Source organism: Aulostomus chinensis, chromosome 11, assembly GCF_037954235.1.
Source record: "Aulostomus chinensis isolate RoL2024-O1b breed Wild chromosome 11, RoL_Achi_v1.0, whole genome shotgun sequence".
Classification (NCBI taxonomy): Eukaryota; Metazoa; Chordata; class Actinopteri; order Syngnathiformes; family Aulostomidae; genus Aulostomus; species Aulostomus chinensis.
In genome coordinates, this window is record NC_141330.1 from 1,691,448 (window position 1) to 1,709,193 (window position 17,746).

Below are 17,746 nucleotides of genomic sequence, written 5' to 3' on the forward strand. Positions count from 1 at the left end.
TTTGAGCTCTGTGACACTGCTGATGTTTTGAACGCACCAACAGTTTCTGTAACACACTGAAGGAAACTGAAAACCCCCAAAGCATAATGTGAACCCTTCAGCCATGTATCCAATCACCATGTGTGATGTGAAAGGTGCTGCTCCAAGTGATTATCACACCTCTACAACTCCAGAGAGAGAGCCTCTTGTTTAGATTTTTCAGCACATCTTGTTTCATGATCCAGTCCTCAGTGCTTCCAGCTGCAGGAAGAAAACGCGTGTGTAGAGGAGGCAACAAATGACAGCGAGACAAATAAAACCAGAGAGAGAAACTGGTGAGTGTGAGTATGTGAAACCCCTGTAGCTGGAAGTGAGGACGAGCTCATGGTGTGTGTGTGTGTGGTGGTGGTGGTGGTGGTGGTGGTGGTGGTGGGGGGGGGGGGGGGGCGCACGCAGACACACACACACCATGCATCTCTACACAGAGGTAAACAGCAACAACTGAGACTAAAACCAAGGAAAATCGTGCTGTGAGGCAGCAACTCCTCCTCAGAGCAGCAGCAACATTTAGAAAAGCTTTTTACAGCGTTTAAAAGAGCTGCACCTGGAGGTGAAGGACGCCTGACGAACCCTCATAAATCAACCGTTTCACTGAAACACTCGTAGCGCCCAGAAAATATCCATCCACACAGCCATCAACGCCAGTTCTCTACCAATAAAATGTTGCTATTAAACAGGCTGTCAGAGTGACAAACAGAAGAGGTGTAATAATAGATCAGAAAGAACACACACACACACACACACACACACAGAACTGAAGCAGCAGCTCTCCTCATCCTCAGCAGGATCCTCCTGGGTTGTAACCAGAATTTCTGACCCATGGTTCTATGTTCTGGATGGATGTGTGTGTGTTGATGTGTGTGACAGACAGAGGCCTCTCTCTTCCCGCCTCGCCCCCCCATGAATAAAAACACAGACAGAGACAGACACACACACACACACACACACACACACACACACACACACACACACACACACACACACACCCCAAGGTTAAGTGTCCTTGCAGATGGACAGTTAAAAATGTGGCTCATGAAACTGAACTTGTACGTGTGTTTGGAAATAAAGTTGTGTGTGTGTGCAAATGTTGAATGTTATTTACACTGTGTTTACAGCGAGCATGTGTGGTCACTGTAGGACACGCCTGCTGTGAGAGGAGCGTGTGTTCTCCATCTTGTTGAGGAATGTACAGTATCTTCATCCTTCCAAACCGTCAGATGGATTTTGTCCGATATTTCATTTACTTTTCCCTTCAAATGTTGAGCGCACGTCCCACGACCACGGATCCCTCCTCTGTTAAAAGAGTTTTTAGGAAATTCTTCCTCTCACTGATGGAGGCGCAGGCGATCCTGGAAGCAATTCTGATTTGTTAATTCCGGCTCTGCAAATAAAGTTTGGTTTGGCTTGATTGGAAGGGCAGCTTGACTTCTGCGGGTCTTGCGTGGGAGCTACTTCTTCTTCTGTATGACTGCTGCTGACAGGATCGCTCCACTGATGTTCCACTGTGTGCGGAGAGGATTGATCATTTTAACTACAGGGCCAGATTTACTGTGAGACATCAGTCAAAGGGTCATAAACAGATATCAGGCTTTGCTTCCTGTCTCCTTCAGGCTAAATCGAGGGCTAAAAGCACGAGGACCATCTCATGCGCGCCTGTGAATTCACGCCACAGTGGATCGCCATCGGTGTTCTCATCTGTCGAACAGACGGATGGATTTCAGGTTTTTCCATCACTGTCAAAAAATCCAGTCGATGATAGAAAATATTTGGTCAACGGGACGGTTGCTTAGCAGAGGATTTTTTTGAGGGGGAAAGTCGAACTTTCGGACATTCTGGTGGCTGTTTGAAGATTAAGACCTGGCGCTAAGGTTGGGACTGGGTTGGGCTCAGGATTAAGGTTTGAGGAGGAGACATTATATCAAGGAATGTCCTCACAATGACAGAAGTACAGGTGTGTGTGTGTGTAGCATCTGCACGTGAGTAGCAGCTGCATCTCGGAGGGTAAGATGATAGCTCTGTTCGCCAAGTGTCCTCTGACAGACTCCCTGTGTGATTCAGACTCCCACCGAGTCTCAGCAGCTTCCGTCTGCTGCCGACAAAACAACAGACCTGACTGGACGAGAGTCAGGATCCGAGTTGTGACATCAAAACCATGATATGAATCTTTCATATCCAACAAAACTGGTGGGTGAACAGCACGAGTGTGGTCCTGAGCAGAGGGGACCTATTTAACTGCTGCACCACTGACATGCGTGCCAGGGTGCGAGCCTGCAAGGAGCATGAGCTGAAGGAAAAAACTGAGGTATTTACCTCCATTTAGTTGTGTTATTATTGACTTGAGTTCAGTGAGTGTCTCTGCATTTTACAGTCCTTTGCTGCGGATGTGTTTCTCCTTCATGTGCAAAATAAACTGAAACTGTGACCCCAAAACCATAAAATAAACCCAAAGACTGAACGCTATGCAGCCATGATCCACAAAGTAAGACTAGCCTACAAACACAGCACATCTAAACCAACGTTACAGTGAAGGAGGTCTTTTCATATTGTGAAACTATTTTCAAGCCTAATGTTCATCAGCCTTCAAACTGGTTTAATACTGGCTTATAGTTCATTGTCCAATGTTTCCATGATGAACATCTTTCCTGTTCGAGCAGGTGTTGGAGGGATACATACAAACAATCTATCACAGGACATGAGTTAAATATTTCAATGTTCCTTGATATTTGTCTGTGGGGGAGGGAATGAATGTCATTTGAAACCAATGAGATCTGACATGTAAACGTGCTACCATGTGTTTGAGTCTTTCCTCTGCTTCTCTCTGGCTGTTTTCTCTGAGAAGGTAGAGGAGTCATCAGGGTCAATAATGGATAATAGCTTTGACTCAGATTCACCAGCTAATGGATGAAGCTAAAGCTCATGCAGATACACAACAGACTCTACTAATGGGCGAGGGCAAACAGCTAATGGCTACAGCTAACATGCCAAATACTCACTGGACTGTGCTAAAAGCTGATGTTTGCTGCCATTACGAATGAGGTGCAGTGTTTCTGGAGCGGATGAGGTCGTGTGCTAATAGCAATTAGCAGATATCATAAATCTATAGTGGCTGAGTCGGTTCATAATGAGGCCAGATGAGGTCGCTGGGTGCGGACTGACAGGAGAGCAAAGACAGCAAGAGTCAACGCCAGGTCAGAGTTGGCTCCTCTTGAGTTAAGGACAGGTGTGTGTGTGTGTGTGTGTGTGTGTGTGTGTGTGTATATGTGTGTGTGTGTGTATATGTGTGTGTGTGTGTGTGTGTGTGTATATGTGTGTGTGTGAGAGAGAGAGCGAGAGAGAAAGAGAGTGTGTTTTGGATGGTATCTGTAATCCCAGGTGGGCTGCAGGGGCGGAGAAGAACAAGAAAAGGAAATGCAGCGCCAGCAAAGAGGAGAGGGAGGAACACTCTCCCTTTCATCTCCCTTTCATCTGTCCTTTTCAAGTCAAACAGACGGACAGAGAGACAGAGAGAAAACTGGGTTCAACTCTATCTGCCTTCATTTTTCGTCCCACTCAGACATCTCCCAGTGGCTTTCAAGTCAAAGGTGTGTGTGTGTGTGTGTGTGTGTGTGTGTGGGGGGGGGGGGGGGGCGGGGAGATACAGGCCACCTAATTAGTTGAAGTAAAAGACAGGCAGGTGGACGGTGGAGGAGCTTTGAACTGCTACGATTTCTACCATCTTGTAGCCTGACGTAAACCCCTTCTTGGCATTCTGTCTTCATTCCACAGCATAAAGCAGGAAGAAACCCTGCACAGCCCCTTTCACACACACACACACACACACACACACACACACACACACACACCCTTCCATGATGGAACTTGTCTGACTCATGGTGTCTTTGACCCAACAGCTCAAAGACACCAGGCAGGAGGACACGGCTGTCACAGCAGCAGGCTTCCATTGTTGTCCGTCGCCCCTCTTTCCCACTGCTCATCCCACAGGTTTTTAAACTGAGAAGAGAAGAACACATTCACTTCCTGGGGGAGGCGATTGGTGCTGGTAGAAGGGGCCCAGGGTGAAGCATCCTGGCCCTGTTCACCATCTACCATAGCTGCAGCACAAGCAGCATGGAGGCGAGTGACCGGAGTATTTTTAGCTCTGATCTGTTTCAAACTCGACACTGACTGAACAAAGCTGTTACTACTGCTGGGTGTCTGCATGGATTTTGGCCAGTGAGAAAGAAGCTTCGCCTCTGTCCAAGGGAGTCGCACCGCCTCAGATTCCTGATTTCATGTGGTCAGTGGCACTCAAATTGACAACCCTGTGGTGAGTCAGGGACTCCGTGAAAGTTCCTGATACTGAGCTGAATTCACTCTCAGTGAGATGAATAAGAGTGAATTCTCTCTGCCGCTTTTTTTCCAGCAGTGAAGGAAAATGTCACTACGAGGTTCCATAAAGAATCCTGTTGTTGTTGCCAGGGATTTACACGCTACTGCTGATGATTTTTCTCTCCGGGTCTCTCCGTCTGAAGACGAGGAGGACGGGGTGGCAATGGGGGGGCTGGTACAGGACAAGTCTGGACACGACAGCGCCCCCATCCTTCTCTTCGTCCCTCTTTCCTCTTGTTTTAAATGCGAACCACAGACTTGCTCAGGAGGATTCCACAGCAGATAATACAAACCGTTCTCACTTCCTTTTCTTTTTCACAAAGGTGAGAGTGAGACAGAATGGGAAGGCCAGGCTGCTGTGTGACTGGAAGACAACACACACTCAAGAAGGCTCATTCCACACCAAATTACAGCTCTGCTGGATTTCCTTGTGATGCACCTTTCTGATACAGGAGGAAGAGATTCAGCTAAACTGAGCCACGAATCCAAGACCCCTCAGAGACGCTGAGCAGCAACGAGGTGTCTGCTCTCAGGTACGAGCGGTCAGCAGGAGGCTACCACACAAACCAGATAAGAAACCATGTGTCTGAAAATATTTCCAAAACTAGTAGAACTACAACTCCATTTTCATGAGGGTCCACATCAGTTGAGGATTAATGAGAATAATCCCTAGAAGCTTGATGCGAGGGCGCAGTGTCTGGGCACAGACACAGGTGGCCAGGTCAAATGAGGCATCTAGATACAAAGACAGTATAGTCGTCCCTCCCTCCCTCCATTCATCCATCCATCCCTCCATCCATCCTCACAGTGAATCTGAAGCCAGGCTGGAACCACTCCTGCTGCTCTGGTTCTCCAAGCCACCTCCTGCTCTATAGTCACCTCACAGGAGAACCGGACCCTGGGATCACTGACCTGGGATGAGGACTCGTTCCCTACCTGAAGTGGACAGTCCACCTGTTATGCTGCAGAGAATCACTGCCTCAGTGTGAACCGATCCCATGAAAAACGACGTTAATACGAAACATGACGCTGTAATCAACAACTTATGATTAGAAAAGTTGCCTGAATGATTGACACTTAAGCTGCTCTAAGTAACTTGTAAATAACGCGTGTATGTGTGATTCACTGTATGTGTGTGTGTGTGTGTGTGTGTGTGAGTGCGTGTGTGTGTGAGTGTGGGTGTGTGTTTGTGTAATGATCTGTGTGTCGCCTTCTCTGTCTCCCACACCTCCCCTTCTCATTAGAGGTGACGCCAGTGAGGATTAACTGTGCGCACACACACCAAACCAACTAACTAAATGGGGTGACTCTATGTGTGTGTGCGCGTGTGTGTGCGCGCGTGTGTGTGTGTGTGTGTGTGTGGAGCCCATCAAAGCAAATCTATCCGTCCTGGTTTACGAAAGACAAAGTGTCATAAAAGATTTGTCCTCAATGCAAACCAGAAGCTGGTAAGGAGACGTGTGTGTGTGTGTGTGTGTGTGTGTGTGTGTGTGTGTGGGACGTGAGCCAGGAAACCATTTTGTGTTTGTTTTTTGTGTGTAGGTCATCTAGATTGTGGGTTCGTTTAAACTTTTGTTTATGAATCAAACTAATCAGCTTTGGTAAGTAAATAGGAAACAAAGACGAGGGACAAATGGATGAGGGGAAAGAAGAAAAAAGAAAGAAAGACGGAAAAAAAAGAAGTGTTAAGCTACAGCATAAACCAGCAGCAGCAGCCTTCAGCTGACCTGCTCTGCTCCTGGAGATGAGTGAGAGTATAAAGGGAAACCAGAGTGAGAAGGACAGACAGCAGACAGTGAGTGGAGGATGAGACCGAGGTCCAACTAACAAAACACAGACAGAGTGTGTGGACCTGGCAACACTCAGCCAACACGCCTGCTCCTCCTCTCGTGGCACCAAACAACAATGTCCACTGCAATAACACTGAGATGGCAAACTCGTGTCCCTCGCTGTGGCCGAGACGGCAAGAGCAGCCAAATACACCACGCAGATGAGAGGACGGCTCTGAGGAAAACAAATACAGCATTCCTTGGTCCGAGGGTTTCACGAAGGTCGTCACAGCCACTCTGCATATGGCTTGATGCCAACGGCGGAACATAGTGGTTGTTATATTAGAGGGAAGGTGCACTTTGTACAATCTTTTTCTGACTTTCAGTGAAATGGCAGCAGGATGTTTATGGCCACTTCATCAAACAAGGATCTTTCTGGAGTCTGTAGACCAGCGAGTGGCTCCGCAATATTGGATGTGAGGTGGTAATTTGACACCCAATTACCACCGTGAGTGTTACTGCGACGTGAAAATTACAGTCGGCTGTACACTGATTTTGATTAAGTTTCAGTTAATTGCTCGGCCCTGGTGTAACAGCAGCAAACAGAACAAGGTGGTCCAGATGTCCCTTTCTCCTGCCACAAGCTCTGGCCACTCCTGAGGGATCCAGACCAGGTGGAAATCCTCTCAGTGTTTTGTGGTCTGGCCTGAGGTCTCGTCCCAGTTGGACGTTCATGGGACATCTTGACTAGATAGAAAAACCACATTTGACAGCTCTGGTACCTCTGCCATGAGGGTGACGGGATCACCGGCATCGGCTTCTCTGTGAGCAGATTCCTGTGGAGGTTGTGGCTGGATTTTGCTGATATTTGGTAAGTTGGAAGAAAGTAAGAGACTAATCTTGGACTGAACCGGATCTGATGAGCTTGATGACACTGTCCCCATCTCCATCTATCCCAATGTGATCAGATATCAGCCTCCAGTGACGTGGAGACATTTTAAGTTGGTACCATTCACCGAGTGCAGAGCTAGCTGTTTCAGCAGAGACACAACCCACAAGATAAACATTCAGAAGCTGCATGGATCTTGACTCCATCGATGGACGGGACCAGAATCCAAACCATGCTGGTTCTGCAGACCCTGAGCCAGCTTTGGTCAAAGAGCTCTGTACAAGTCACAGAGGAGGCAAGGAGCTACGTGGTGAACTGAACCATCTTCAAGGAGGAGATTCCTCAGTTCCAAATCCACGCAGCAGAGAGGGAGGAGAGTTTGTCCTCTTACCTTTCTTGACTTTCTTAGATGGCTGTTTCTTCTGGACGAACTTCGTTGCCTCCTGCTGGACTTCGTCTCCATCACCCGCCACCTCTGCAATGGGCTCGACGCCTCCTGAGACAACAAAGAAATTGTACCTTCAATTGAGTCAGAGCCCGTGAAGGTTTCTGCGTCCACTGGCAGTATACAGCGTTTTATTCACATTTCCATTTGCTAGTGATCGCCACAAACATCCTGAAGTTTTTGGTAGCTTCCAGTGAGCGCCGTCTGCACTGCGCTCTCCATCGTCTCACTAAAACAATGTCAGTGTTGATAAGTGTGTACTTCATATTTAGTTGTAATACAAATACAACCGTCCAAGGATCTGTAAGACTAAAACGCTCTCATATTTACACGGTAATCAGCATTGAGGTGTAGTTTAGTAACTTTGATAGCAGAAGAACCAACCATGACTTGAACGTGTGTGTGTGTGTGTGTGTGTGTGTGTGTGTCCACGTGTGCGTGTTTTTGTGTGTGAGAGAGACAAAATCCCTGCAAGAATCCCGTGGATCAGTTGGGATTTAGGGAGCTCCTGAGGTTGATGAATTGGACGCCTTGTCTCTCCTCCGTCCCACCTCTGTCTCTCTTCGTCCCCTCTGTAACTGCTATCTCCCCACTTGAATCTTTTCTCTTTCTCCTTCCCCTCCTCCATCTCCTTATCCTTCATCTCTTCTTTTCCCTCCATGTATTCCTAATCCCCCTTTCACCCTCTTTCCTTCCCAAACCCACATTTTCTTCAGCCTGTCTTCCCTCCCTTCCCTCCTCCTCTCATTCCTCCCTCTCTCCTCATTTCCTCTCCTCCCTGTGGATTGTGTCCAGTTTCATGGTTCTTTCATTTAACATCCACAACACACATAATGCCTTTGTGCTCTGTGTGAGTGTGTTCACATGTGTGCAAGACAGGCTGTGTATGTGTGTCTGCTATCATGTCTACCTTAATGTGTCTGCGAATGTGTGTGTGTGTGCCCTCACTGCATCTGAGTGTGTGTGCAGATTACCCTAAACCCTCTCTAATATTTATCCTGGACTATTCTAAAGCCAATCTTGTTCTCTTTGGTGAGAGCACAGCATGTGGCTACACACACACACACACACACACACACACACACACACTCTTGTTTGAAATGGGATATGCCTCGCTCTTAATTGGGCAGGTGTTTTTCTAAGGCGAGTCCTTTTTTTAAACGCTGTCTTACAATTTCATGGGGAATGTGTGGGTCTATGTATGTGTGTGGGTCTGTGTATGTGTGTGGGTCGGTGTATGTGTGTGTGTGGGTCTGTGTGTGTGAGTTTTGACCTCCGTCTTACATCAACATCAGGTAAGGAAATAGCCCACCTCTGGAGCAACCTACTCTGAAACCAAATCACACACTTACCACTGAACTCTCACACATTCCTCTCGCTCTGTAAATAGTAGGTGTAGTGCTGGCTGGTCCCAGCCGCGGTGTGTATCTCTGTTTCTCTCAGTTGTGGTCCGGTCTATATTTGCCTGACTGGCCGGGTTTATCAGTTTTAGACAGCACTGAGGTTTAGACTCAATAGGCGGCACTACATCTTGATCCCAAAACACGTTTGACATCCAAGAAAAGCAGCGGATGATGGAGGATGACAGTGTGGTTATACTGTATGTAGTACTTGAAGTGATAGTACTTTTTAGATATATAAAGCAGTATCAGCGACACAAGCTGGTAGTGTAGTCATTGTTTTACAAACTATGGTGTGTAAACCGATGCATCTAAAGTGGAGGTTGTGGTGAGGGTTCAGCAGCCCAACAGGCTCTATTAAAACTGTCCCGCCAGCATGTCCTGCCTTCCACAGGTTCCATGCTCCAGTGACCTCTACAGGTGAAGTTGAAGATCGCAACGCCTCATCTCACCCCTCCCTCAGGAAAAACTACGGTAGTTGACGGGGTCTTTCATGCACGACCCTACAGTTCCACAAATCTGCCTTTTCGAACAAACTTTTTGAAGCTGGCACCAGCGGCCACTTATTCAGAATCTTTGACTGCTTTGTTAGCTTGCAACTGCTCCAACAGCTGGGAGAGGAAATAATGGACCAGTCCTACTTGGTTTAAGACCACGGAGCAGCGCTGGGCAAACGATCTGCCCCCTTGTGGTATTTTAGCAGGAAGACATCGAGGTGTCTGTCAGGTTCGTTAGGTTTACACCCACTGTTGTAGCTCGAATACACAACTGAACTGGTTTACTGTCGTTCCCATTGCAAGGTTCACTTTTTGTGTCACGTCAGATAAGCAGTGCCCCCGTCAGATGGTGGGCTTCCACGATTAAACAGAAATGAAATCTCGTCAGGCTGAGACAACAAAATGGGGCTTGGGGAGAGTTGGGACAGCAGTTTGTGATGTAGTTTAGATTTAGCCGGGACAGTTGGAAACCATCGACGACAGTTTGACAATTTGGGCATTTGTGGGTCTGTTTGTATATAGAAAGAGATGGTTTGGACAAGTCAATGACAATTTGAGGACAGCTTGAAGAAAGTTCAGGCCATTTAGTGACAGACATTGCGGGACAGTATGGAACGGTTGGGGCCGGTCTGTGACAGTTTGGGGCCGCTTCGGGACAGTTTTGGAACAACTCTGAGCAGCTTGGTTGAGGGGTGAAGCTGCTTCAAATACACAGTTCTGTTTTGGTTTGCAGCGTGGAGACACCAGCACATTCCTGCTTTATTCTGGATTGCGGTTTGAAGATGGGGGTGACACTGTGCTGTGGTTACCAGCAATTTGGCTTTGGGCTTTTCGCTATTTCAATCCTCCCTGAATTGTGTGGACACATACTGACATGTAGAGTATATTAGAACCACACACTCGCACAAGTGCAATGAAATGCTTTAAAAAACACACATCAAAAACCCGGACTCTTGTGAAAAACTGATGTGTTTGTGTGACAGACGTATAAAAGCTTCTGTCTCGCTCGAAAAAAAGCAACACAACAGTTTTAGACGTTACAGAGAAAATTGCAGCAGTGGGATGTTGTAGGGACAGGCAGTTCCACGAAGTCTGAGAGGATTCAATTAGATCAAATATCCAAGTGCAGTTTTAGAATTTTTCCAAGATATTTGGACTTAAACTGAGCCAACTTGCCAGTGTGTGATTGAGCCTTTACATGTTTTAACCATCTTGACAAAATATATAAAAACTGGAGTGATAATTATTGTAGTGGGCTGCAAAACAACAATCTTGTGTGAGTTATTAAAAGACAAACTCCAGGTAATAACTGATTCTTTCCAAAATAGAAATCTGCTGTTTTATATTTAGAATTCTGGAGGAGAACTCTTCAATTTAGAAACACCACAGAGACAGAACAAAGACAGCTGCTCAGGATTACACACAAGACATGACCTACACTTACACACACTACATGGACTTTCATTTGCTCTGCGTCCTCTGCGTGCGTACGTACGCGCGCGCGCACACACACACACACACACACACACACACACACACACACACACACACACACACACACACACACACACACACACACACACACACACACACAGCCCATCCTCTCCCCTCTCTTTAAGTCTGAAATAGATGCAGGCCTCAAACCACAGCTACCAGTGGAACACTGTGAAAATAACTGCAGCACACACACACACACACACACACACACACACACACACACTATAGTGATGCGATGTATGTGTGTGTGTGTGTGTGTGTGTGCGTGTGTGTGTCTGCTTGATGTTGGACTGTGAACATAAGCAAACCACATGACTTCATTAATGGACAGAAGAAGTGAGAACTACTGGAGAACAAACTGTCATGACACTGAGAGCAGCTAAAAGCAAGAGAAAACAGCAGAAAATGACAGACGGCTGTTGGAGAGAAGACGGCAGGTTGAGCCAAAGCGGCAGGAACTGTGTTTGTGTTCAAGGTCCAGTGAAACTGATGTGTGTGTGTGTGTGTTTCCACACATTTACACCTTTATGGTGAAATCATGAAGCCAAGGAGGGAGCAGCGAGTGGTGCTGAAGCAGCGTCCTGGGAGACTGGCACAACTGGTAACCTCCCCAGCGAGGCGCTTGCTTTTACACGTGCAGTATTCTGTCACAACAGCACCCTCTAACATGCGAGTAGGACAGTGACAGCACGGAATCGGTGGAAAATCTCGTGAACGGTGGTAAAAGAGTTAAGAGGACTTTATTGTAGCCGCCTCCCTGGATGAGGTCAGCCCAGCTGAGCTCATCTGACAGAACGATGACTAATAGATCACATGATAAACTGGGCTGATTTCACCAGGTGTATGTGTGTGTGTGTGTGTGTGTGTGTGTGTGTGTGTGTGTGTACTGAGTCCAGCTGTCGAGGAATGTAGTGATGTCAGAGCAGACGGTCAGGTGACAGAGGAGACAGACAAACCCAGCGACAAATGACCGATGATTACTTTTCCAATAACAAGGAGCGAGAGTGTTCCTGGCTGCTATCTGAGTCTCCCACTGACCTTCAGAGGACATCAGATAAGAGTCAGCGATGAGCTGCAGGGGACAGACGAGGCTTTACAAGCTGTAGTAAATGTACAGGTAATTCTCACGTCACGTTGGATCGCATGTTTCATGAAGTGGACCAGACGGATTTTAACGTGAGCCATGTGTTGCTTGACATCATTCAAGCTTCACAAAGGAAACGTAGAGACGTGAATTTTTGTTGTCTCACTGCCTTCACTGTTTTAGTCTGTTTACTAACAATTTGACTTCAATTTCTGAGGTTTGCACGGTGAGGAGTTCCTGACAGATTGACTCCAATAATTGAATTTGAGTGTAAATCACTCGGTACGACACAAACAGGGTGATTCGTCAGCTCGTTGCTGGCTGTAACGTTATCTGAATCATACTTTAGGGTGTGTTTTTCTTGAGATGTGCTTGATGAACCAAGTATGACCATAAATCTGTCTCGTGTTTCTTGGTTTTGTCCTCTAAAATAATAAAGCCCTTTTAATGTCACCGGAGGGTTTATTAGCATTCAAATAGGCTGGAATTTGTGTGTTTTGTTAAAGTTAAAAAAACAGTTCTTGATAGTTTCAGGTGAAACTTTGCTCAGGATATAAAAGCCATGAATGAGCCAGCAGAACGCTGAATCAAAGGCATGGCCACAGCACTGGTCCAGACTGAACCACAGCTTCACTTCAAACTTAACCTGAAACTTTGATTGCAGTTCTCGTGAAAGTCAAGCCCATAAAAAAAATGCCAGATGAACTCATCTTTGTTCATAGAAATCTAGTTTTGCTGCTGTTGTGCGTTTTAGATGATGTCACACTGGAGGAGCGACATGATCATACATCATCATTCTCTACTGAAGCTTGAAAAATAAATGTTTACCTTTGGTTTAAACTTGAATTGCTCTTCAGGTTAAGAGGCAAGAAAACCTGATTGAGTTGAAGCCTCAGATGGAGATCAGATCAGTGTGTGTGTGTGTGTGTGTTTATATTACGCTCCACCATTTCCAGAAAGCTCGCATATAAACACATCAACACACAGACACACACGCACACTTCTAATGAATGAAATGGAGCTTTTTGTGTGGTATCTGAGAGTGTGAGCTCAAGTGTGTGTGTGTATGTGAGAGAGAGAGAGTGTCTGTGTGGTGTTGAAGTGAAACAGTTGTCGTCGGTGTTGTTGGAAACATAAACAGGAGTGTGTTTACAGGCGGGTGAAAAAGCAACATCTGAGACAGCAAATAAATGGCTGTTTACTACAGAGTGTGAATGTTGGCAACAGACCAGAGAGAGAGAGAGAGGGAGAGAGAGAGAGGGAGAGAGAGAGAGAGGGAGAGGGAGAGAGAGAGAGAGAAACAAGGAAACACAAAGGCAAACACTCCTAACTCCTAAATTAATTGATTCCGTTCTGTTCCACTTAGCGTTGTGTGATTACTGTAATCACTGTAATGACTTTTAAACAGCTCGTAAAGGTTTACAGCCCCCCCCCCCCCCGTTTGTTTATCTATTAACTCTCTGGAGTCGCTTCAGTACTGTGGTGTATTTCTCCCATTTTGCTCCATCCTTTCCCGGTTGTTTGCTAGCTACTTTCTTCTCAACACTGAACCAGGAGCGGGACTCATCCAAGTGGAAGAACAAACATGTGTAAGTATGAAACGAAAGACAAGCTGGATTAAGACACACACACACACACACACACACACACACACACACACACACACACACGGGTTATCTCGAGCTACCAGCTCCTCCTCTACCACCACCTCCGGCTCCTGCTTACTCAAATCTCTGAGCATTCTAGTGCTCACTGGTGAAATGATGGTCACTGACAAACAGCGACACTTCAGTGTCTGATGCCTAAACGTTCAAGCAGCAACAGACGAGTCAAAAGTTCTGATTATCATCATTTCCCTGGAAACCCACCCGGTGTGCACGCGACTCGCCTACAGATCCCGCCACTCTCACCCAGCCTCTCAGAACCCAGGAGGCACCAAACTGGCACCTGTCCGAACTGAAGATGTGAAGTCGAAGGAGCTGTCAAGAGATCAACGACCTGAAGCATGAATGTCTTCCGTGATATTCATATGATTCACATTATGTGTAAAAATGATAATAAAAAGCAACATCTCCCTCTGCAGGAGGTTGGAGCCCAGCAGGGTTCCTGCTGGGCTCCAAAGCTGCTTATTTACTATTTGAAACCAGAGACAAAGTGTCTCGTAAGGCTTGCATCAGGTTTGATGTCAGTGAAAATCTACAATTCCGAAATATTAATATGAGTGTCCTGGGCTCAACACCCAGCGTCTCCTGGTGTGCCTCCTGACATGGAAATACTACGTCTCCCTCCAGCAACACAGGAGAGCTTTGATTTAGCGTTCAAGCCCATCGGAGCACATAAAATTAGATAAAACCATTTATGTTTCTGTGTGAAAGCCCACAGACGAAGAGAGACGGAGCGAGTGATGAAGGGAAGAGGGAGGGGAAGAGAAGCTGTGATTGATGAGCCTCACCTCAGTAAACTTCTGCCAACACTAAATGATCCGTGAGCTGTGTGTGTGTGTGTGTGTGTGTGTGTGTGTATAAAACGATGTTTATGCAGCACTGTAGGAGCACGCCTGTCTGAGGCTACGTGTGTGTGTGTGTGTGAGTATGTCTGTATCTGGTGTGCATGTGTGACATGCTGCATGCATCCTTGCACACTGCTGTGCGTGTGACTGTGTGTGTGTCATCTGGATGGGACACTGTGAATAGGCTCCATGTTTTTACCTGCCGGAGCTGAAAATCATCAACAGGGGACCAAATTATATGAAGCTGTGCAACAACACACGCACACGCACACACACACTCCTTCCTTCCTTCCTTCTGTCATTCTCCGTGGTACTGAAGGCGGAGCCAGTATTGCTGACACCCTGCTGTAGCTGAGTTCTGTTGTTGATTTTTAGTTCATCTCCTTAAGAGGAACTTATTCATGCAGACAGAATTCCAGCTTGAAGCCACCACAGTCACAACAGGAGCCAGACTCCCTGAGCTCAAGAAGCTGACACACTCCTCACGAGTTTATCACTGAGCTGTCATGATGGGATTTGTCCTCCGATGTGCCGTGACAGGAGCCCCCATGCGTCCCTCCCTCCCTACCTCCCTCTCTGACTCACCGGGAGCGGCCAAGTTCTGGACTTGTGCCGGGACCTGGACATTGGCCTCGGAGGCTAGGGTTAGGCGGCCTCCTTTGCCGATGCGATCACACAGTAGGGTGATGTGCTTCTTCAGACGGGTGGTGTCGCGGGGCAGTTCCAGCACGGGGCCTCCTGTCTGGGCCAGAGATGTGGCCTGGTCCTTGGGGTTCCGGGACAGGCAGCTCCTCAGCAGGTGAGAGACGGCGGCGTCACAGCTCTCCTCCCACCCCTGCAGATGAGTCAGGACACAAGAGACGGTTACAAGGCCAATGATCTCCTAACGTGTAAAGTTGTTGAGTTTCACAAGGGATAAATACATTAGAATTATTAAAATGGGGAGAAAAAAGGAGGAGAAAAGGGACTTGATGGAGAGGAAGTTGGAGGGAAGGGAAGGAAATAAGAGATTAATTCTTGTTTCATTGTCATACAGCAAATACTGAGCGTGTGCAGAGCTGAATGAGGACATTCTCTATGAAGCATTAACAGTGCTTGTCGTACAAATTATTCTTTCAAAAGAAAATCAAAAGGAGAGCGTATATAAGTGAGTCCGACAAGTTCCAGCTGTGAAGAACCAAGGGTGTGTAACAACTGCTGAGTCTCCCAATCCAAGCGTAGTTGAAAGAGTCATTAAGTCCTTACAGTTTAACAACCACCGTACTGATGATGGTGATGATGACGACGACAAGTGTGACGAAGCTCAGGCTGCACTCGCGCTCCCAGACGAGGTTGTAGTTCACGTTTGTTAAATTTGATCACGATCGTTCACTCATTTCTGTTTTGTGTAACTATGACAACAAGCTACACCTTTTCCTGAAGCATGTTGTTGTTTTAAAAAAACAAAGCAAAGTGAGACTGTTAGCATCAGGCTGTCCTGTCAGGAGGCACGTCAGGCACATTCCTACACCCAGCACTCTGTCCTGGTGGCATCAAGATGGTGGCTGAGGATATGAGAACTGAAAAGACCGAGGGGGGAAAGATTTAGTTGTTCCTTTGAAATCCTGATGCTTTTACAGTGGTCCAGACATTCATGAAGAGTAAGAAAATAAAACTTCCCCTGCTGTCTGATATCAAGCTATCACTCCTCCAACTCGTCCTCCTACAAACCCACTGAATCCACAACCAGCCGTCTAAATGGGACGAGGGATGGATGAGTCTGTGTGTGTGTGTGTGTGTGTGTGTGTGAGGGGGGTGTTGACAGCTATCCTCCCCTTTCCCTCCCCCCTCCCCCAGCCTGCCGCCATGCTGATAGGCCCCTAATGAGCCATAATGACAGGTAATCAAGCCTGTAATGATGATGACAGAGAGACAGAGAGAGAGACAGAGAGAGACAGAGGGAGAGAGAGCAAGTCCAGGAGATGAGATGATGACAGAGAAGAAGGGCAATATTAGAGACGAACAATAAGAAGAGTGGAGTGCAGATAAGAACGGAGGGAAGGGGGAAAGAAAGGCTGGAGGAAGAGAAAATGAGAGAGGAGGAGTAGGAGGAGGAAGAGGAGGGATGGAGGGAGGGTGACCTATTCTCCCCACAATACCTCACCGGGTTATCAAATACTTGGAACAACATAACTGCAGGTTTCTGTGGAAACTTGGCACAGTGGTGCGCGCGCCCGTTCTAACACATAGGTTCCACATGCTGCGCAGGAAAATTAAACGTTCTTAAACCCAGACATTCATCCTCCTGAACGAGAAGAAAGGAAGCGAATGAAGATGGAGCGGAGCAGGTTTGGAGCGGGGCCAGCGTGACACATGAGGACGTAATGCAGCAGAGAGGTTTGCTTCCTGCTCCCAGATACGGGAACGCCGTTGCATTCGTCACGCAGCCTGGAGGATGAAAGCAGTCGTGTCAGAGAACAATTAGCAATGCGAGGGTTTTGCCTCACAGACGTTCACTCATCTGAGGGACCTTTTATTATTTTACATGAATTCGTGAATAGTTTTTTGGAGAGTGAAGTTGAAAATGATTCAGGGTTTCTTTTATTTTGCTGCCCTGTTTTGAGGACAACATTGTTGCTGTATTGACATTCTTAGCTTTGACTTTATGGTGTCACAACACAGCTCTATGAAAAGTGCGATAGAAATATAGTTTGACTGATTGATGGAGAGCTTCTGATTTAAAAAACTGTGTAAACACGCAAATACTTCATAAAACCACTTCTTTTAATTCTCAAACTTCTTTTTAAACTCCACCAGAGATTTTGTCAGTCCAGAATCTGCGTTCTGAATTTTGTGAAGCATTTTTGACTTTCTTGATATTCAGGATTTTCTCAGGAAATATGTAGGCCTTTAAGACCCATCAGGTGTACGAAGTGAGATGGTGTCCATTCGTGAGTTGCACCTAAGAGTGGATAGGAACTGATGAAGATGCTGAGGTGAAGAGAAGCAGAAGAGGAATTAGGAACCAGAGCCGGCCCTTCAAATGTGTTTAAAGTATTCAAAATTTGTCAGTTTTTAAGAACACGGCTTTCGCCCGTGAAAACAAAACACAACACATGAAATCTGTGACAGCTATGAAAACAATCTTCATTTCAAATACGCAACTCAGGGTTTAAGTGCACATATTAGTTGTTTGAAAGGTAAAGAGCTTTTTTTCCACCTCAAAACTATTAAGAGTAATTTACAGTATTGTATTCTCCATGCAAAAAG

General features: G+C 46.6%; 1 protein-coding gene across 3 annotated transcripts in view; it reads right to left on the reverse strand.

Moving 5' to 3' along the window:
- The window catches only part of bbs9 (Bardet-Biedl syndrome 9), a 154,521-nt gene that overhangs the window by 39,321 nt on the left and 97,454 nt on the right, over positions 1-17,746 (reverse strand). For all 3 annotated transcript variants that reach the window (XM_086217639.1, XM_086217640.1, XM_086217638.1), the window contains 2 exons: positions 15,083-15,332; positions 7,457-7,561 (listed from right to left, as the gene is read on the reverse strand). In XM_086217639.1, the coding sequence (XP_086073765.1) occupies positions 7,457-7,561; positions 15,083-15,332 (355 nt within the window). The remainder of the gene's footprint in view (positions 1-7,456; positions 7,562-15,082; positions 15,333-17,746) is intronic.